The sequence below is a fragment of the Cnephaeus nilssonii genome (genome assembly GCF_951640355.1).
Source record: "Cnephaeus nilssonii genome assembly, chromosome: 4".
Taxonomy (NCBI): Eukaryota; Metazoa; Chordata; class Mammalia; order Chiroptera; family Vespertilionidae; genus Cnephaeus; species Cnephaeus nilssonii.
Window position 1 is genome coordinate 79674816 of NC_137075.1, and position 21976 is coordinate 79696791.

At 42.7% G+C, this 21976-nt stretch overlaps 1 protein-coding gene across 1 annotated transcript in view; it reads left to right on the forward strand.

Annotated features, from left to right (window-relative positions):
• Positions 1-21976, forward strand: part of MTHFD1 (methylenetetrahydrofolate dehydrogenase, cyclohydrolase and formyltetrahydrofolate synthetase 1) — a 58408-nt gene that overhangs the window by 9672 nt on the left and 26760 nt on the right. Inside the window, exons 2-9 of the mRNA XM_079769562.1 lie at positions 3225-3309; positions 11646-11705; positions 12120-12173; positions 13348-13484; positions 13609-13709; positions 15656-15792; positions 16665-16776; positions 21428-21555. Coding sequence (XP_079625688.1) covers positions 3225-3309; positions 11646-11705; positions 12120-12173; positions 13348-13484; positions 13609-13709; positions 15656-15792; positions 16665-16776; positions 21428-21555 — 814 coding nt within the window. The remainder of the gene's footprint in view (positions 1-3224; positions 3310-11645; positions 11706-12119; positions 12174-13347; positions 13485-13608; positions 13710-15655; positions 15793-16664; positions 16777-21427; positions 21556-21976) is intronic.

Genomic DNA, 21976 nt, shown 5'->3' on the forward strand with positions numbered 1-21976 from the left:
CCCTCCTTCCTCCTTGGAGTTTCTTCAGCCTAGGAACACAACTTGCTTTATAGCCAGGTGCAAACATTTTACACTTTAATCAAATGTCTGTGAAGCATTTTCCTGTGTCTCATCTCATTTGATTCTCACAGAAGTCCTGGAGCAGGTAGATAGGAGACTCGGTAGAATCCTATTTTCTTTTCATTATCCAGAAAATGGAGATTTAGAGAAAGTTTAGAAACTTGACCCAACTGAAAAGAAGTAAGAAATGGTGGACCTTGAAAATGACTTCAGGTTTTCTCACTGCACAGAATATAGTCAAACACTGCTGCAGTTAAATATTTTACCCTTTGTTCTCCCTACATGATCAACAATAATAATCTGCTTCATATTGATATTTACTGCTGTGTTGCTGGCAATTACCTGAAAGAGAAGTTGGGGTGCTTCACTGGGCTGGAAAAAAGTTTAAATCAGAAAGCAGGTCTAATTAAGCAAGTTTATTCTATATCTGTGAAAGGCTAAGTTGACTCGCGCATGTGTGATACATATAAAGCTCTCGCTGGCGCCAATTGCACTAGTGTGTTTCAATCTGTCATTGTCGATCCTGAATTTGGTTGACCTATTATAGAGAAAGGGTGAATAGCGATATTAAAATATTTCTTCTAATTTTCTTTCAGTGTGCACGAATCCGTGCACCGGACCACTAGTTCAGAATAAAGGATAGTCTACCTCATCTGGTTACTGCTTCTTCCACTTGGACTTCATTTTCCCACTCAGGACCTTTGTACAAGCTATTCCTTCTGCTCATTGGCCCTAGGAAAGCCCATTAACTGCTTAGAGCAGGGGTCCTCAAACTACGGCCCGCGGGCCACATGCGGCCCACCAAGGACATTTATCCGGCCCGCCGGGTGTTTTTGCTGCCGCTGCCTGTCCTGCTTAGCAGCCGACTCGTCCCGGGCCCCGCAGTGCACATGTGTGGAATGTGCGCTGCACTCCCCGACTCCCCTCCTTCTCTCTGAGGGACAGTGAACTGGCCCCCTGTTTAAAAAGTTTGAGGCCCCCTGGCTTAGAGCCTCTGTCTACACTTGAGAAGGAGAATAAGAAAGTTTCTCTTCCCTTGCCCACCTCACAAGGTTATTGAGAGCCTCAGATGTGTTCATCTGTTTTCACTGTTGGTTCTTGTTATTGTTTACATGGTGCTAGGAATGGTTGGGATTCTCCTCCTCCCCAAGAGGTTTATTTGGGTCAGGGAAGGGTTAAGGAGAACCAGTAGAAATCGTTGCCAGGCGCTTTGTGTTAATATATAATGGTTGGAGGGAAAAGAGAGTGGAGTCTGGAAACTTGGTGCCTGGGAGGGGCCTTCTGCAGCTACCCTGGTGCCAGGTCTGATTGCCATGCAGGGGAAGCAGCTGAGGCTGGGATTGCGGGGAGGCTCAGTGGCAGTCTGCGGGAAACCTGGCAGCTTCACTATTTCCTTTTTTTGTGTCACAGCAGAATTTTGTGGCCTCGGTTCAGGTCAAATCCCAGAAAAAGAAAACCCTGGGATCTATTAAATCTTCTTTTGAACTCTATTGTGATATAGGATGTTGACTTGAAAAAAGGTCACTAGCCAGAAATAAAATTTTGAGGTCTTAGATATGACTTCTTGTATCATCCAATGTTAACATTTACCAAGCTAATCCAAATAATCTATTTCTTGTGATCCCTATGCCTTTTCATGCCAGTTGTTTGTAAAGTGTGGAGAATTGGAGAAGGGGGGTGACTAAGTTAGAATGAGAGAAGTGATGCTTGCAAATATCCGTGTATACAGTATTTGCACACAGTGGGTCAAGTATGGTTAAGATGAAGGAAAGCAAGTGAAAAACTAACCCTTCAACTGAGACAGATCCTGCTCATGTTCATGACTGTGTCGTAACTGGGCAAGGACTATTTTGACTGTTTATTTATGGGTGTAATTGAGTATACTTGATGTCCTATTTGTTGTATTGTTAAGAAGTTGTATGTTTTTTTTAAAAAATATATTTTATTGATTTTTTACAGAGAGAAAGAGAGAGGGATAGAGAGTTAGAAACATCGATGAGAGAGAAACATCGATCAGCTGCCTCCTGCACACCCCCTATTGGGGATGTGCCCGCAACCTAGGTACATGCCCCTGACCGGAATCGAACCTGGGACCCTTGAGTCCGCAGGCCGACGCTCTATCCACTGAGCCAAACCGGTTTCGGCGAGAAGTTGTATGTTGATAAGCTAATTTATCATTGTTTCAGAACAGGTTATACTTTCAACCTTGTGTTAAATTCTTTTGTAAGGAAAGTTCTTTTGTGAATTAGAGTATAATTTTTAAAATTTTTATTGAGAGAGAGAGAGAGGAACATTGATTTGTTGTTCCACTTATTTATGCATTCATTGGTTGAACCTTGTATGTGCCCTGACCAAGGATCCTTGGCGTATTAGGATGTTGCTCTAACCAAGTGAGCTACCCAGCCAGGGCTAGAATATAATTTGTAAATTCATATTGAATTGCCGTGGGATTTGCTATCATTCAGCCTTATGTGGATACCCTGTGATTATTGTACTATGGTAGGTTGAGCAGGTGTGAGCTCAAGTTCCTTCCTGCAAATTTTTTTCATAATAGCACTTGGTGACTAGACACAATGAAGAAATATGAGGATTAGCAGCCTTCCAGAAGTGCTGGGCCAAGTTTTCATTTGTTCACTGTGTGATCTTGAATGCCATCAACTCATATGTTTTAAACTGTCCCCATACTACATGGCCCCGTCAGTATCAATACCTCGAGTTAGAAAAGATCCATGTCGCCCTAGCCGGTTGCTCAGTGGTTAGAGCGTCAGCAAGCAGACTGAAGGGTCCTGGGTTCGACTGCAGTCAAGTTCACATACATTGGCTTCAGGCTCGATTCCTGGCCCTGGTCGGGCCTATGCAGGAAGCAACCAACTGGTGTGTCTCTTTCACATCAATGTTTCTCTCTGTCTCTTTCCCTCTCTTCCACTCTCTCTAAAAATCAATGGAAAAAATATCCTCAGTTGAGAGTTAACAAAAAAAGAAGAAGAAGAAGAAAAGATCCATGTCTATTTGAAGCCTGGAAAATTGATGGGCAGTACATAGTACATATTATACCAGATAATGACTGTTCTGTTTTTAATTTAAAAGAGAAATACATATAATAGTCCACACAATTTTTTGTGCTTGAAACATTGTGTTAACTCCAACCTTTCCTTTTTCTCTAGGCAAATAAGGCAGCAACTGAAGAACCAGGTCACTCGGATGAAGGAGCAAGTACCTGGTTTCACACCAGGCCTGGCGATATTACAGGTATTATGGTAGTGCATTTCCACTAATAACCTCCTTACTCAGTCTCTCAGTATCACTTAAGACAACAAGAACTTCAGTCTCTCCCCATTTTTTATTTATTTGGGGGTGTGTGGCTTCTGTGAAACCTTAAACCAGGTGTCCTCAAACTACGGCCGCGGGCCACAGGCGGGTGTTTTTGCCGTTTTGTTTTTTTACTTCAAAATAAGATATGTGCAGTGTGCACAGGAATTTGTTCATAGTTTTTTTAAAACTATAGTCCGGCCCTCCAACGATCTGAGGGACAGTGAACTGGCCCCCTGTTTAAAAAGTTTGAGGACCCCTGCCGTAGACCTTTGCAGTTTCTCCTTGCAGGTTCCTCTTCAGCTCAACTTCTAAATGTTGGTGTACCCTGGCCCTCTGCTTTTCTCTGTGGGCACCCTTTCCCTAGTTCAGTGTCTCTTGAGATTTGGTCTTAGGATCCCTTTATGTTTTGAAAAATTGAAGACCTTTAGGAACTTTTTTTAAAGGAGCTTTTCTTTTATATTGATTTATCCATTGATATTTACTGTATTAGAAATTAAAAATGAGAGGCTTACACATGTAAAAATGCCCAATAGGAAGATCATTATATGTTAGCATAAGTAACATTTTAATGAGAAAACTTGTAGAAAACAAAATTTAGTGAGAAGAGGGGCAGTATTTTACATTTTTGCAAAGCTCTTTACAGTCTGGCCTAATGGAAGACAGTGGAATTCCCATCGCATCTGCACTCAGTCTCTTGCTATATGCTAGTGTGATTGAAATGTATGAAAAGAAAACCTGGCCTTATAAAGACGTGAAAGGGAAGGCTTTTTAAAATAGTCTTTCCAGATAATTGTGAATACACCAGGACTGAATAAGTAAAGTTTTTAAAGGTTAATTACAATGTGTAATCTGAAACTTATCTTTGAACTTTCATACTTGGTTGCATTGAAATCTATGTTACAGTTTGAAAGAAAATGTACCCCACGCATAGTTATGTCCTTCATTCCTCATTTGGAAAACAATAGTTTACCGGCTTATGCAGATCTTCCAAATGTTAACAACACATTTCATGATCTGGTATAAAAAAATCATGATCATTAATATAACCAACGAACTCATCAGAAAAGACTTTAAGTATTGAGCCAAAACCGGTTTGGCTCAGTGGATAGAGCATCGGCCTGCGGACTGAAAGGTCCCAGGTTCGATTCCGGTCAAGGGCATGTACATTGGTTGCGGGCACATCCCCAGTAGGGGGTGTGCAGGAGGCAGCTGGTCGATGTTTCTCTCCCATCGATGTTTCTAGCTCTCTATCCCTCTCCCTTCCTCTCTGTAAAAAATCAATAAAATATATTTAAAAAAAGAAAAAGAAAAGACTTTAAGTATTGAGAAGTTGTCAAGCTCACAGGAGTGGATAAAAAATTCCGATTTTCGCTTGAAAACTCAAATTTTATCATTGGCCAACAAATACAATTTATTTTCCTTGAAGTAGCAGGCTAACTTTGTCCACTGTTGAGAAAATATTGCCAAATATTCAAAGCTGAATAACATTGTTTGTCAGTTCTTCTTCCAGTTAAGATGGTGTTCCATTTCAAAATGCAGCTGGCTCAGCTTCACTGCTTTTCCTGCCGTCAGCCAGTGCACTTTGGTATGCAGCGAAGTGCTCAATGAGTGCTTCCAGTTCCCCACACAGGGTATTAAAAAGGTCGGTTCTCAGGGGCCCAGGTTTAATAACATGAATGGCTCTCACTGCTTCACCCGGGCACCTGTAAGTGGAACTGGCATCTGTTTTTCCTGAGCATGTATGGCAGTGAAGGATACCCTCATGGAGAGTATAGTTTGGTACCATTGTCTTGATGTCACCAGCCGTCTTATTCATTCGCCACTACTTGTGCAGCCTCAATATAAATGGCAATAACAGTGAAAAAGCAAGTGACAGTGTAGTGTCGTTATGAAAATAGTTTGGCACTCAACAGGTGTTCTGAAAGGGTCTTGGGATTGTCATAGGAATGTGTGGACCATTGCCCCAGACCAGCGATTTCCAACCTTTTTGCACCCCATGGCAAACAAACTAATTACTAAAATCCTGTGGCACGCCAAAAATTATATTTTTTGTTGACCTGACAAAAAAAGAAAAAAGATATAATTTTAACTCATTCACACCAGACAGCTATTGTGTTGGTTGTTGGTTTTTATTTGTTTTTGACAATCTAAGAGAAAAGAGGTCAGTGCCTCTGGCTAAATAGTCAGGAATTGCATGTTTTAAAAATTAACTGCGACACAGGTTGAATATCAGCTGAGGGCCAGTAACTTACACACCCTGGATCTCTTCTGAGTTCTGGACTCTGGCTTTCTGGGACATCACTTATTTCCCTTCCTTCTCATCTTTTTTGCTTGTTGCTCATCTCTCTGAGGAATTGAAATCTGTTTTTTCCTCATCTCACCTAGAACATTTGAATACCTCAAGGCATAGCCCTCAACCACTTTTTCATCTTGTTCTTTCTCGGAGTGAGCTCAGTCAGTCTCATGGTTACATGGGAGAATACATTCTAATTTAGACCTCTGTCCACATTTTCTTCCCTGAGCTCCAGATTCATACAGTAGGAGGCCTTCAATAAATATTTGTTATATAGACAAATGTACAAAGAATGTTTTGAAGGGTTGATTTGGGTGACGAAACTGATAGCTTTCATTTGAAATTCCCTTCAGACATACCTGCTTCCAGGTAGCTCATTTGGTTAGAGCATCGTTCTGATATGTCAAGGTTGTGGGTTTGATCCCCAGTCAGGGCACATACAAGAATCAACCAATGAATGCATAAATAAGTGAAACAACGAATTGATGTCTCTCTCTCTCCCCTCCTCCCTTTCTCTCTCTCTCAAAAATATCAATTAAGCCCAGCCAGCGTGGCTCAGTGGTTGAGCATTGACCTATGAACCAGGAGGTCACAGTTGGATTCCCGGTCAAGGCACATTAATGGGTTTCGGGCTCGATCCCCAGTGTGGGGCATACAGGAGGCAGCCGATCAGTGATTCTCTCTCATCACTGATGTTTCTATCTCCCTCTCCATCTCCCTCTCCCTTCCTCTCTGAAATCAATAAAAATATATTTTAAAAAATAAAATAAAAAAATAGATATTTTAAAAACCTGCTTCATCACTTCACATTTCTCTCTGTATGTATGTCTCCACTTGCATTACTTAATCCCTTGCTAAGTTTCTGTCCAATGTTCATCAAGAATTTCAGAGTGAATAGTACTGTACTTAAATATTTCCCCCATTTCTGTTAATTGTCCTAAGAGGCCTTAGCTGAGAAGAAAAACACAGAAGGCCTGTTCTGCCTGGTGTGTTCTCTCCTGTGGTGGATTTTTCTTTTTTTGCAAATTACTGGAATCAAAGGTGTATGTTGTGGGTGTACACTCGGTGCATGTGGGGGATCAGTTATTTCTTGGCTCATGCTTGTGAGTTGTTTGTTGTAGAAAGAGTAAATGTCATAAACTAGAAATCTGTTTCTTTACCCCTTTCCTTAGCAATATTGGTTTTTTCCTCCTGTCTTTCTTTTTTTTAATATATTTTATTGATTTTTTTACAGAGAGGAAGGGAAGAGGGATAGAGAGTTAGAAACATCGATGAGAGAGAAACATCGATCAGCTGCCTCCTGCACACCCTACTCGGGATGTGCCCGCAACCAAGGTACATGCCCTTGACCGGAATCGAACCTGGGACCTTTCAGTCTGCAGGCCGACACTCTGTCCACTGAGCCAAACCTGTTTCGGCTTTTCCTCCTGTTTTAAAGATTGATTTCTAAACTCACATTTTAAATTTATTGATTGCAAGTGTTTTTGTTTACACGAATAGTTTTCTACAGCTTTGTCTTCTATGTCCTCACCAATAAAACAGTGGTAGAGTATTTTAATCTTGCACTTTAGCACCAGAGTCGTCATCTTTCCATGATGCAAGGCTTACACATACTATGTTGTAATTGTTGACCTTAAATAGCCAATATTTCTCTAGCAAAATGGGTTTATTTGGGAACAACAAACAGTTGTAATTCAGGACATGCGGTCTAAAGGTGCAAGTCCAGAAAAACAAAGGAGACTTGGGCGGGGCTACTGTAAAGGAAGAATCCACTGGAGGAAACTGGAAGGTCAGGGTCTGGTGACTTTTCATTGGCTGAGCTGTGGCAGTCTCCCATTGGCTGAGCTGTTAAGGCGGAAACCTTTCTTCCTGCTGAGGTAGTCAAGTTGTATCACTTCGAGTGAGAGGCGCAAGGTCCATCTCTTCCTGCTGGAGTGCTTTGTGTGATGTGTGTGAGAGTTCTCTCTTCCAGCCTCCCAACTCCACTTTCAATGAGGTTTCTGTTTATTTTCACATGATCACATCTCGACCTCATTTTTTTTTCCATCCTGGTGACCTGGCACCACCATCTTCCCACACCTGCAAATCAGAAACCTGAGATCACCTATAGGATCTCCCTCACTCTCCACACATCCCCTTGAGGATTATGGTGCTATTGAGCCTGCCTCTCGAAAGCTCTTGGAATCTGTTCCTCGTTTTGATTTGTGCTTGCTCCACCCCCTGGGGCCAGTGCAGTCTGGCGCTTACAGGTTTTAAGTGTCTGATCTGGATGCTTCCAGTCCTTTGCCACCCTTGTCAAAATGCAAATCTGATCACCACCCATCCATCCACACCCACTCCCATCCCTCCGGAAGGAAAGACAGTACTGCTTTTATAGTGTCTGCTGACATTCAGTGATTTGTGTATATTGGCACTAGCCCTGCAGGTTGGGCACTGCCTCCTTATCATCACAGTAACTGATGCCAGGGATCTTGGGAAGTTTTTCTGAAGCCACGGTCTGCAAGGGACCGAGTCTGGGATGTGAACCCAGATCTATCTCCAAAAATAATTTGCTTTTCCCCTTTGTTTTTCTAATTTCTTAGCATTGCAGTCAAGAATAGTCATGATCTGACTGGGGTATATATACCTAAAAGTTGAAATTTGTAAAAAACATATGGACTGTTAACTTCCCAAATAACTGAATATTTAAAAGAAATTAAGATTTGACTTTTCATTCTCAGAGATACAAATGAGGCTGTATTTCCATTCCCTTAGCATATAAAGTACTTTAATCTAATAATAAAAGTGTAATATGCTAATTAGACCGGACAGCCGAACAACCTTCCGGACAAAGCCGGGGCTGCAAGGGCTGAGCCCCTTGCACGAATTTCATGCGCCGGGCCTCTAGTCATTAATACTATAAGAACTAACACTTGCTTCCTACCAGGACTATTCAGAGTGCTTTGCTCATGGCAACTGATTCAGTCCTCACAAAGGACACGGACAAAACAATAAAATTAATAAACTCACCTGACCTGAATATCTCTTGAAGCAGAAAGAAAAATTACTGAGTAGACCAGTACCCAAGTTATTTTATGTTATAAAACAGGGGCCCAAGTCCAAATGCTGTTCAGGTTGTAAAGTGTTAAAAAAAAAAAAAAAAGAAGCAAAATGTGTGACAATACATGGCCTGAAAAACCCTAAATATATACCGTCTGGCTTCTTACAGAAACAGTTTGCAGACTCCTGTTGTTTAAAAATATGTTCCTAACTTTTTCTGGGCAAGGACTTTTTTCAATAATGTAATTCACCTCCTTCTGGAAAGAAATTAGCATTCTGTTAAAATGCTTAAGTGATTTCCTTGATAAACTAATGGATTTAAGATTTGTTCTGGGGAACCAGTCTTCCACCCACCCACTTGATTGACAGTCACGAATCTACTGTTCTTCATAAACCTTTTTGCATCACGTCTAGGATGATTGTACAACCATTTTCCTCTGTAGAATGCCTGTCCTGAGAGTGAGTCTTTGAATTGGCTTCTAAGAGGTCTTTTGCTTTGCATTAGGATTATAACAAAACTTTGACATATGCTCATAACTGTAACTGTTAAGCTTTCTTTTTAAAATGAGTGTCAGTTTTGCTCTAGCTGGCTTGGCTCAGTGGGTAGAGCATCAGCCTGTGGACTGAAGGGTCATGGGTTTGATTCCGGTCAAGGGCATACACCTGGGTTACGGGCTTGATCCCCAGTAGGGGGTGTGCAGGAGGCAGCCGATCAATAATTCTCTCTCATCATTGATGTTTCTCTCTCTCTCTCCCTCTCCCTTCTTCTCTGAAATGAATATAAAATATATTTTAAAAAAATAAAATAAAATGGAGGTTTAGAAAAATTATTTCTGAGACATTCAGACAGAAAACAGTTCCTATAAAGGAACAACAGCAAAAACTCACTATGTCTCTGAAGGAAAATGATCTGACAGCAAATTCAGCCAAGTGGATCCTTCAAGTGCAAAGATAGCAAAAGATATTTTCAGATACAGAGAGACTCAGAAAAATACCTACATACCTTTTATGGAGAAGTGACTTACAGTTGCATGTCAGCTACCTGAGAGATGAGTGAAAGTAAATTGCAGTAGAGAGAAATTATAATTTTAAAAGGACGGGCAGTGGGCGATAAAACCATTTAAACTCAGAGATAAGTCTAAATAATGAATTGTAGTTATAAATATTAATGAAAATGTAAAAAAATACTCTGTATTTAGAACGATCTTCTTTCCTACTTTGATCTAAAAGTCAGTGCATTAAATCTGATAACTCAATCAATGAAGGTTGAATGCTAGGGGCAAAGAATGTATAGAAAATGGCCAAAGAAAAAATATGCGAGGCACTAAAATTCTAGGGAAGCCCCCACGGGAAGCAGCTTAGGTTAAATAAGCCATTAAAAAAATCACATTTCCGCAACAGACTTACCTTTCAAGAGATGAAATTGAAATTGGCATTGGCAAAACAGATGTGTGTAAAGGACAACAGAAGCTAAGAGTGAGGCAATGATCCGTGGGCCTGGGGGGAGCTTCCCATTGTAGCATCAACATGACAGGGACTGGAAATACTCTGTTACTGAGGCCGGCTTCTTTCTCTGCGGTTGTCCTGTTAAAAGGAGCCTCGTGTTGTTACAGAGAACCGGAGTAAACCAAGCAATGCTCAGAGAGTTTGGAGTCACACTTTATTTACCTCGATGGGCTTAGAGAAAATGAATTCAAATTCTAAGCAAAGCTACAAGCAGAACTTCCCTTTTTATTAAAGAGCCAGCCCTATGTGCGCTTAGTGGTTATCTCGCTGCTGGCCTTGAAAACAACACAGTTCTATCCAATTAAAAAATACACCTGGCATGCTAGAGCCGGTTTGGCTCAGTGGATAGAGCGTCAGCCTGCGGACTGAAAGGTCCCAGGTTCGATTCCGGTCGTGCAGGAGGCGGTTGATCCGATGTTTCTGACTCTCTATCCCTCTCCCTTCCTCTTTGTGAAAGATCAATAAAATATATATATATTTTAAAAATACACCTGGCATGGCATTGAGAGTATGGGCATATCTAGTCTCTGGTCTACAAAGTCAGACAGCTAAGTTTATCTTCCTCATTATTCAAGCAGGCTAGAAAGCAAAGTTATTTTTTCAGAATAAGAGGCCATCTAAAAAATAGCAGAGAATTCCAAACAGTAGTTTTACAAAATAGGGGTTAGCCTTCTCAGCGTTGATATTGATGGGCCTACCATTTTTCCCTCTGCAATTTTGACAGAAGCCAAATTCATAGCATTTCACCCTGAGAGTTTATTTCAACCTTGAAAAGGACAACTGTCAACCACTGGAACATGTAAAAATATTTGTAAAATAAAATCTTACAGATAAATGGTTACAGTGAAAAACTGTAAATATGACTGTGATTAAATAGAAGGAACATAGTGAGACCTAGCACAGTGGTTCAAAGGACTTGGCTGCTTCTTTGTCTTGGGGCCAGCAGACTGCCCTTTGCCCCGCACAGGTGTCTGCTCTGTGTAAGGTAGGAAGAGTCCACCCTAGCTGGTTTTTCTCTGGTGTGGGCATGAGAGCTCTCCACTGCCCCTGGGGGTGAGGGAGAGGAAGCAGAATGTGCCCTCTGGGTGTTCCTGTCTCAGCTGTGTTGTTTCTCTTCCCGATGACAGTCCCCCAGCCCTGTCCCTCTCAACGTCAGCAGAAACTCCACGTTTGAGGCAGGCCTGCAGCACCTGTCCTAATTTCCAAGGCAGATCCAGGCGTCCCCTGCTTTTTCTTTTCTTTTGGCTTTTTCGGTGGGAATCAGGTGGGCCTTGTTTGGGGAGGGATCCCTAATCCCACCTGTGTTCACATCTCCATCCTGCCCTGACATTCTCCTGATCCTCCTGTTGAAGTTCTCTGCAACAGGAGTCAAGGAAGCTTTTCTGTACACCTTGACTTTCCTGATCGTCTGATTTGCATGTATTTATTATTCTAGGTTGGCAACAGAGATGATTCCAATCTTTATATAAACGTGAAGCTGAAGGCTGCAGAAGAGGTAAAGCGAGCACAGCAGTGTTGTCACCCCCACCCCACCCCTGCCTGCTCCCCTGGCCCTCTGTGCCCCTCCCCATAAAAACGTTTCTCGCCCACAGCGGGCTTTCGTTTATCTATGTTGCAAGTCAGAAATGGGTGACTTAGAGCTGCAGCCTCTGGTGCAGCCTGGAATGTTTTCTAATCAATGATCTGCCTTCTTCCCAAAGAGCAGGAACAGTGGGCATGAGATTGCTTAAGTGCAATGATGACAATTAAGTAAATGATGAGCGGGTCAGAATGAGAGACTGATTTTTCAGAACGTAGGGTGAAATGATTAAAACACCGCATGGTTTGTTTTAGTCATATCTGTAAAAGAAACGGGCCCCTCTCTCAGGTTCTCTTGCTGAACACCTGTTTTAAATGTTCGTTTTTGCAGATTGGGATCAAAGCCACTCACATTAAGTTACCAAGATCGGCCACAGAAGCTGAGGTGAGCTTTTAGGACCTGAGTGTTAAGAGGGCAGCTGAAGGCTTTCCTCTCTGGTTTTGGTTTAATAGAACTTTAGGGATTGACACATTCAGCATACAGAAGACCTCCAGGTAATTCTTTCTTCACAGACTCTGCCTACAGAAAATCTTTGAAAATACCTACGGAGTAAATGGTGCAGAGCTAGGGTGTGAATATTGGATACTCAGAGTGTGATTGCAGCAGCATTTGTTTCCAAATCACCTGCGGTGTTGATTAAAAAATGACCCCTTGCCTGTAGTTATATGCATCTTAAAAACCAAATGTGTATTCCATTTATATGATGCTCAAGAATAGCCCTTTGCACTCGCTTGCTTTTTTCTCGATTCCTTTATTCTAATGCTAACCGTGTCGGGTCACACTCGACATCCGAGTGCAAAAGGATAGGCAGAATAGCCCGTCCGGTGTGGCTCAGTGGTTGAGCATTGACCTATGAACCAGGAAGTCATGGTTTAATTCCCTGGTAAGGGCACATGCCTGGATTCCTGGCTTGATCCCCAATGGGGGGCATGCAGGAGGCAACCGATCAATGATTCTCATCATTGATGTTTCTATTTCTCTCTTCCTCTCCCTTCCTCTCTGAAATCAATAAAAGTATTTTTATTTTTAAAGAATAGAATAAATAAATCTGTGATTAAAATCAGAACTGTGGTTGCTTGTAGATAGTGGGTTAACTGAAGGGGCAGGAGGGAAGAACTTTCTGAAGCCATGGACATGTTCTGCATCTGCAATGTCCAGTAGGCTAGCCACTAGCCCCATGTGGCCATTTAATTAAAATGAAAGAAAATTTACAAATTCAGTTCTTCAGTTGTATTAGCCACATTTCAAGTATTCAGTAACCACTATTGTATTGTAAATTGTAAAATGTAGAACATTTCTGTTATCACAGAAATCTTGATTTAGACCATGGTGAGTGGTTATTATTGTTGAAATTCTTAGTTCTTTGATGGGTTTCTTACCAAACCCCTGGTGATTATATTCTGTGGTAAAGTAGAATTCTCTCAGGATTCAAGAGGAGGTACATTTTGAGATGATTACAATTAAACTCTTAGGGGACAACCTTCCTTTTGACTTGGAAAGTGTATCTCCACCCTGTATTTCTATGTGACATACAGATTGTACGTGGTATTGTTTTCAGGTATTAAAGTACATTACATCTTTGAATGAAGACCACACCATACATGGGTTCATAGTGCAGCTACCTTTAGATTCAGAGAATCCCATTAACACTGAAGCAGTGGTCAATGCTATTATACCTGAAAAGGATGTAGATGGGTGAGTGTGACTTAACTTTCTACATCACATTGCATGATTCCAAATATAAATAATATATTTGCTTCTAAAGAGTAAAAACACCTGAATTACCTTTATTTCCCCTTCATTGCTTTCATTGTTTTAGATTGACTAACATCAGTGCTGGAAAACTTGCTAGAGGTGACCTAAATGACTGCTTCATCCCTTGTACACCTAAAGGATGCTTGGAACTCATCAAAGGGACAGGTAAAAACCAAAAGCAAAGCCCCATTTCTTAGAGCTTGGTCTTGACATGCTCAGGTACAGAGGAGGTTCATTGTGGGCCCTACATAAACAGACTTGATTGGCACGAGGACCTGTCTGCTAGGGGCTTTACCTAAGTTCTCAACAAGCCTATGAAATAGGTACTGTCATTGTTCAAACGCTGAGAAAACAGGCTCAGAAAGATTGAGTAATTTGTCTAAGAGGCAGCAGAGCCAAATTCAAAGCAATTTGTGTGTGTGTGTGAAAAAAGCCTATATGGTAGTAAGAATTAAGATAGTATGTAGGGGTGTAATGTGAAAAGTCCCCACCTCCCCAGTGGGCACCTAGACAGATGGAAACCATCTCTGAACGATTGGCTATATTACCTCATCACCTAATCAGCATCTCGGTATTTTTATTTCATCACAAATCCTTTAGCAGAGCTTATTTTTTAGAAGGAAGTGTGTCCTGTGTAGAGGAAGTGGATCAGAAGTTTGAAGTGGAAAATGTTGGCCTATGTCAGTGATGGCGAACCTATGACACGCGTGTCAGCACTGACACGCGTAGCCATTTCTGATGACACGCGGCCGCATGCCGAGGATGAAACATTTGCTGCTCCCGAGGATGAAACATTTGCGACTAGAGTCTTGGAGTTAGTTTTTTCCTCAAAGTGACACACTACCCGAGTTATGCTCAGTTTTTTGGCGAAGTTTGACACACCAAGCTCAAAAGGTTGCCCATCACTGGCCTATGTAAAAGAAAATTTTCTGTGGTTAGTGAGAAAAGGTCAGACTATTATAATAAGCCTTATGACAACTGTTGCTGTTCAGTCCCACGACTAAGTTTATATTCGACAGCCTCTTTAGCAGTTTGTTGCAACTTGATAAAAACGAATCCCATGAGCCACAGCAGCTACAGGCTTCCACTTCCTCTAATGGCTAGTGAAGCTGCCATTAGTTTAAACACTTCAGACTCTGAGGGCTTTACTTCTAGATGTTTGTGGTGTTAGCATTATATAGAAGCTTATCTTTTTTGGATAAAATTAATGTTTTGCAAGAAGCACAATTGAAGCACCAACTGCCTTAAGCATTTCAGCCACAGCTTAGGTAGGGGAGCTCAGGTGGAGTCTTTGGTACTTTATTTCTGCTCTTTTTCTAGCTCATTCCCAGACTCCGTTTGGTGGCCCCAAGCAGCTCCAGCCCTGTTCCACCCTTGTGCCCAACCGTCATGGGATTGGATCTCATTGGCCAGGGGATGAAATACGGTCACGTGCCCACTGTTGGGTGCTCGCCCAGACCATTTCTATGAAGTAGAGTATGTCAGTCGAGAAAAGGACCTTGGTATAAATGCCAGAAGAACGGATGCTGAGTAGGCAAAAGGAAAGTTTTCTACCACGGTTAAATTCCCCTTTTTCACTTTCCAGCAAATAACCCTATGTTATATTCAGGCCCTAAGCCGAAAGAAAGTTAGGCGAGGAACTGCATAAATAAGCTTACCCAAGGTGGAAAGAATCACCAATATGTATTTAATCTAATTTCCCTCATTTCCCTCCACCCCATTCCATGCCCCCTATTTGTCATCACTATTTTTTCCATGGAATTGAGTCTGATGTCTTCTTCCATATGGCTGTTTATTAGCTGTATGTCACGGTTTCTTTTTTTTTCTTTAAGTGTAGGTTTTCTTCCCACTCTCTGGTGACTGAATGAATGTATCTTGGCTTAAGCTGCTCTCAAAAACCCACAGCAAGAAAGACACATGTACAGAATCAATTTGTAGCTAAAACCCTAGAGTTGAGAACATTATTTCCTAAGAAAGCGTGTTTTTGGAAGATTTCTTATTGGTGCTCTAAATCTGTTTTCACGCACTTGTTCTGAATTTTCCCACATAGGCGACATGCGAAGGAGGGCAGTTTCCCCCAGTTCTCTGATGCACGCTGGCTTTTCTTGCAGGGATGCCGATTGCCGGAAGGCACGCTGTGGTGATCGGGCGCAGTAAAATAGTCGGTGCCCCCATGCATGACTTGCTTCTGTGGAACCACGCCACAGTGACCACCTGCCACTCCAAGACTGCCAATCTAGACAAGGAGGTAGGTCCAGCATGGAGTGGAAGGTGATGTGTGTGTGTGTGTGTGTGTGTGTGTGTGTGTGTGTGTGTTGGCATGTTCTCACTTAATGGGAATAACTAACATTTAAGTGCCAGAAACTATCGTATACTTTACCTCATTATCTCATTTATCCTAACAAGTCTATGATTCTTCTATAACAATGCTATGATTCTTGTCTCATTTTGTAAGATGAAAAAACGAATTCACATGGAGCACTTGCCCAAGGTCACACAGATTTTGTTGTGACTATATTCTTTCTGTACCAGTCTCCTCTATGGTGGATAGGGATTGGCCGAATAAGAACTGGGATTGACTCCCACAGTGATAAGAAGGGTGGCCGCAGAGATAAAGGTGCTTCGGAGGGAAATGCGTGGACAGAGGTTCTATGACATCTGTCGCAGTTTGTTCTTGACCCCTGCTTCCGATTCCTGAGCCCAGGAGTTCTCATATGTACACATCCTGTTGACAGTGCAGTCTCTTAAATGTGGAGAGAGCAGGAGAGAGGCCCAGCACCTCCTTATATGATTGTCGCCAAGCAGCGTTCTGCGGGAGGCGGAAGCTCCCACATTTCACAGGGAGCAGTCTTTGGATATCTTTCATTCAGGACATCATCCGAGGCCTGTGGCTCCCTTGGGTTCTTACCAAGTTCCCCATTGGTAAAATACCTTGTGAAGGGGAGCTTTTGGCACGTATAGGAATGAGCAGAGCATCCAGAGCGCTGTCAGTGAGTGGCCTGCAGAAAATAGCTGATGGCGGTGAAAATCTCATGCAGGGATGAAAGGAATGTCCTCTCCACGTCTAGATTTTTTTATGTTTCGCTTTTAATTTCTGAAGTCAGAATCCTCTTTCCTTAGGTAAATAAAGGTGACATCCTGGTGGTTGCCGTGGGTCAGCCTGAAATGGTGAAAGGGGAGTGGATCAAACCTGGGGCAATAGTCATTGACTGTGGAATCAACTACATCCCAGGTGAGTGTTGCTGGGGGAGGAAGGTGGGTCTGGTGGAGGGCTGGGCTGAGGAAGATGTCTAGGTCATCAGGTGAAGCCTAAGTGAGAATCCCTGATCCTGTTTTAGGCTGAAGTGCTGAGGTTCAGTGTGATTGGCCTGCCCGTGGGTGCTTACAGTCCGTAGATGGGACGTCGCTACTGGCAGGCAGGCAGTCAGCTTGACGGCAGAACCCATGGTTTTAGCCTCTGTGCAGCTCCCGAGATGACTGTCCAGGGAGAGGACTGGAGAGGGGCAAGAGGGAGGTCTCACTCTCTCTCTGTACAGGTTACTCTTTCTTTCAGCAATGGGTGGATGGATTTAAAATACAGGGTCATCTTTGCAAAGTGCTGTGAGACTTCAGGAGAGGGGCTCATTCTGCCAAGAGTCCTCTAGAGGGCTTTCCACGAAAAAGAACGGGTTTGACCTCCTTTTTCTAGGCTGAGAGGGTAAAGCCTTGCAGCCATGTCCACAGCTGTACTTGGCATCCTTCTCCCTAATTCATGCCTCACCCCTGTTTTCGTTGATGTTGTCACCATTCTTCCTTCCCATGGGTCTGGAGCCTTTTTGTTTCCCTCCCAATTATTCCCCTTATTGGATTTATTTTTAAATATTGGATTTTTTTTCCTCTTCCCTCTGTCCCCAGTGTCACCATTGAGTGTAACCCTCTCACCTGGATGGACTGCTGGAATTTCTTACTGGCCTGATGCCCATTCAGACCCATCTGTGTGCTTTTGCCATATTCACCTTGACATGGGCCCGTGAGCCTCCTCGTCCATGTCACCTGTCAGACTCCTTAGCCCCGCACTAGCTGCAGCCACCTCTGCGGCCTCCTCTCACATCGCTTTGTGAAAACCTGCCTTACGTTGTAAACGGGCCACGTGCCCGTCTGCACATCCTTTACAGCATCTGCAGTGGAGCAGGCTGTTCTTTCTCCATGGAGTCTTCAAACATAACATCTGAAAGTACAATACAGTGTGGGCCTGTATACATACCTCAGAGATTCACGAAGGAACAATCTTTAATCGAGAGACTGTTTCTCTGCAGCAGGCACCACCCCAGGCCTTGGGCTGCACAAAACTGCATAAGCTCAGCTCTGATCTTCACTTTCAGCCAACCTCCTCCCCACCTCGTCTCTGTCTGAAATGCCCCTTCTTCCCTCCAAGCCTTGCCTGATTTCCCTTCAACAAGGGACAGTGTCCTCTTTGGACAATCCTCTCTGTCCCTCCCTCCCTCCCTCCCGCATCCCCTTCCTCCTCAGAAGACTTGTGCTTCCTTTATCATATGTGTCTCATACTTGGTGCCCTGCGGGCTCCTCCACGAGTCAGTCAGCTGCTCCGGGGCAGGGGTCTCTGCGGTGCCCTGTCCAGCGTACGCCTTCTAACTGCTTGCACGCTCTTGTATCTATTGAATTGTTGCAGAGAGTTATAGCAAGGATAATCATTTTTCTCCCTTGCCATCTGAAGTTTGAAATATAGACACTAAGCTGCCAGGAATATTAGTCACTGTCAAGCCTTCGCTGTTTTTAACCTGCCTCCCACTCTCCCTACCCTGCTTTTAAGACAGTAGCTCATAATTGAGCACTAATATTCTTGTAATTATCTAATGGGTGATCGAGAAAGTACTTACCTACAACTCCTCACATTGAGCATTTGCGACGTGACATTCACGCTCATTCTCTTTAAAACCTTGCATCTTCTGTGTCATATTTCTGCATTGGGCATTTTTTTTTGTAGGGGGTGGGGGGGGCGGGGGACTAGATTTGAGGGAGATGAAGAAACACCTGGGTGGGGATCTTAAGTCTTGCAGATAGGTAAGAAATTTGCAGGTAAGTATGAAATGTGACTTAAACATGAAACTTACCATCCTGCTCACATTTATTCCTCATGTAGATGGTAAAATGTGAATAAAATCAATGCCCTATCTTTACTGATCCTATAGGTAAATAAATATCAATAAGGCAGGATTTTAATGTTCCCACAAGATGGCAGAATAACTGAGTTGCAGACCATGGGTCTTCGTTTTAAAAGCACAGCTGGGCCACTTCTTGGTTCATATTTTGATTATTTAAATCATTTGTGTGGATAACATTATAAGACACTTGCCAAATAAGAATGAATTAAGGCCCTGACCGGTTTGGCTCAGTGGATAGAGCGTCAGCCTGCGGAATGAAGGGTCCCAGGTTCGATTCCAGTCAAGGGCATGTACCTTGGTTGCGGGCACATCCCCAGTAGGGGGTGTGCAAGAGGCAGCTGATCGATGTTTCTCTCTCATCGATGTTTCTAACTCTCTATCCCTCTCCCTTCCTCTCTGTACAAAATCAATTAAAAAAAAAAAAGTATGAATTAAGGTGTGTGCTTCCCCCCGCCCCCCCCCCCAAAAAAAAGAGGAATATTTTTAAAGTTTCAAGTGCAGAGCAGAAAGAATTGGCCAAAGAAACACATCAAAGTGTTCTTCCTGCTTGGCTCACTAAAGATAATTTGAGAAGGACTAGATTAATCGTAGGTTTTTTTTGGAGGGGTTATAAAAAGAAGGAACAGATTCCCCACCCTGTCCCAGTCCAATCTCAACTCACCCAGCACAGTGGCTTCTATACTGGACTCTATGATTGGGGGTCCCCAAATTAAATGTGAAGGAGTAAAATCTCAGCTGGATCTTCAGTTGAATTTTGTACCTATAATTCCCAATGAAAGAGAAGTTCTAGGCCCCGGGATATTTCACCAAGATATATGTTGGTTACTAAATCCATTCACTCACTTAGATTGAGAAGTGGTCGCTTTTTCCACCGACCACATCAGACTGTCCACGAAATATTATACAGACATCAGAGGGCACTCAAGTCAACCCTGTTTGATTCACTAGCAAAACTGAGCTCTTCCAGTATAGCATTTGGTTGTGCAGTACATGATATGTCTCCTATATATTGAGAAACATGAAGAAAGTGACTCACATTGATAATAATTAATAATAATTAATAGAAAGAGGTGTTGGGGTTTGAAGCTAACATCAGCGTTGGACTGTTGAAACCTGCACAAAGGACACAACCTTGGCCTTTTGAAACCACATTAGTGGTTATGAAAGGAAATGTTCTGCCAGAGCTGCTGCTTTATAATCTTCTAGAAACTGAAGAGTTTTTATTTATCAGCTCCTTATAGTACAGAATGAAAATCTCTTATGTGGCTAGGATGGGAAGAGAAACTCTTATGTTTGCGGAGTGCTTTTTCAATTTCAAGAATATGCACATTTTTCACTTGATTCTCAGCAAGCTTGTGAAATAAGTAGCATGATCCTTCCTCGCATCTTTGGACTTCTGATCAGTAAGGAGCCCACAGGGTTGAGGACTAGCAGTTAGTGGAAGAGCTGATCCCACAGCCGAGGTCTCTGGCTTCTGGCCTCTTGGCTGTACGGGTATGCCCTCAGTTAGTATGGTCTGTAGGTTCTTGGAAACTGTGATTTTAAGTGAAGCCCTGTGTAACGAAACCAATTTTACCATAGACTAATTGATGCAAATAAGAGTTAAGTTTCTGTGGCGTATTTTTGGTCACAAAGATATCACCCAACTTCTAAATAAAGACTGAAACCCTTCTAATATTAAACATCGAGATCAATGTGAGCTATACATACATTTAAGCAAGACGAATGAAAACAAGAAAGTTCATTCTTTTCCAGCCCACTTCTTCCAGTTCAGGGTCACGGGTGGCTGGAGCCTAGTCACACAGCCTAGGGTGCACGGAGGGAACCAGCCCTGGACAGGGCACGTCACACTCACTCAGTGGGGCAAGTTCTTTTCTCATCGATGTTGAATGAAGTGACATTATTTGAGGACCTGCTGTACTCTGAAGCATCCTCGCTCATTGTGGTGATCCAATCAAAAGGAGGTCGTGAAAGGGCTACGATCCTACCAGATCCTGCCTGGGAGCCTCAGCGCTGCAGGGCCTGGCCCTGTCCGCCAGCCCCTCGCCAAGTACACTGAAGCCAAGGGGGGATGCTTTCTGTGTGCGTGAACAATGATGTATCACTGGGCTTTGTTCCCTTGAATAGCTGTTCTTTGCTGGTAAGAATTGTAGTTATTCTTGTATCCTTTTAAGGGAAGTGTAATTATATTTGCCACTTGCATACATTTAAGTAGCTGCTCATCTTGGGAATTGGATGTTGAATTGTTCCTCCGTCTCATGCATGGAGCTTACAAAATGCTGACAGTTGCTGTAGAAACGGTATCTGGCAGCTGTGGCATAGTTGGAGGTTTGTGCACCCAAAAAATTCCTCTGTAGGCCTTGGCAAATTAACATTTTAAAAGGAGCTCATTATAAATTGGATAGTTGGCTTTAAGAGTAAAAAACAGTTGGTGTTTTATTTGTCACCTGACAGACTACAAAAGGATTCTTTTGGTTCTGAAAAACCACTTCTGTATCGTGTGAGTTTATGCAGTAAAGTAAGTTTTTCCCTAGGAGATAGCAGACACCTGTCATCCCATAGCTTTTAGGTAAAGTGGGCACTGGAGCCAGATGGGACTACACACCCTAAACTTTACTTCGTTTTTGGAACAAGCGGTCATAGTTGATCTCTTAATTTAGAAATAAACACCAGGATTACGATGCTGACACTTTGCTTTGATGTTTCGCCCCCCATGACCAGATGACACTAAGCAGAGTGGGAGAAAACTTGTGGGCGATGTGGCATTCAGTGAGGCCAAGGAGAGGGCGGGCTTCATCACTCCTGTTCCTGGCGGCGTCGGGCCCATGACAGTGGCAATGCTAATGCAGGTGCGTTTGAATAAAGGTTTCTATAATCTAGGAAACGGGTAGCGTTCAAGTTACCGCTCTTCTCTCCAAGTGGAAATGTCATAAAACCTGCTCAGAAGCTAAGGAAGGATATGAATCTGTGGAAACAAAAAAAAAAGGGAATGGAAGAACAGAGAAATAGAATCAGTCATATGAGTAGAGGAAAGTAGGGAAGGCACAATGCTCCTTTACTGTGGGATAACTTAAGGACAAGAAAGTGCAAACGCTGACTTTGCTAAGTAGGACTTGGCTTTCTTGCCCTTTTTAACCCACACCAGCTGATCTGGGAAGAGGCAAGCAGCCCAGAATGGAAGCATGTGAATAGATGGACCATGAAGGTGTTCATTTTGATTGCACTTGAGTTATCCAGAATTAAGAGTTGAGGTGGAGGTTAAAATAATCA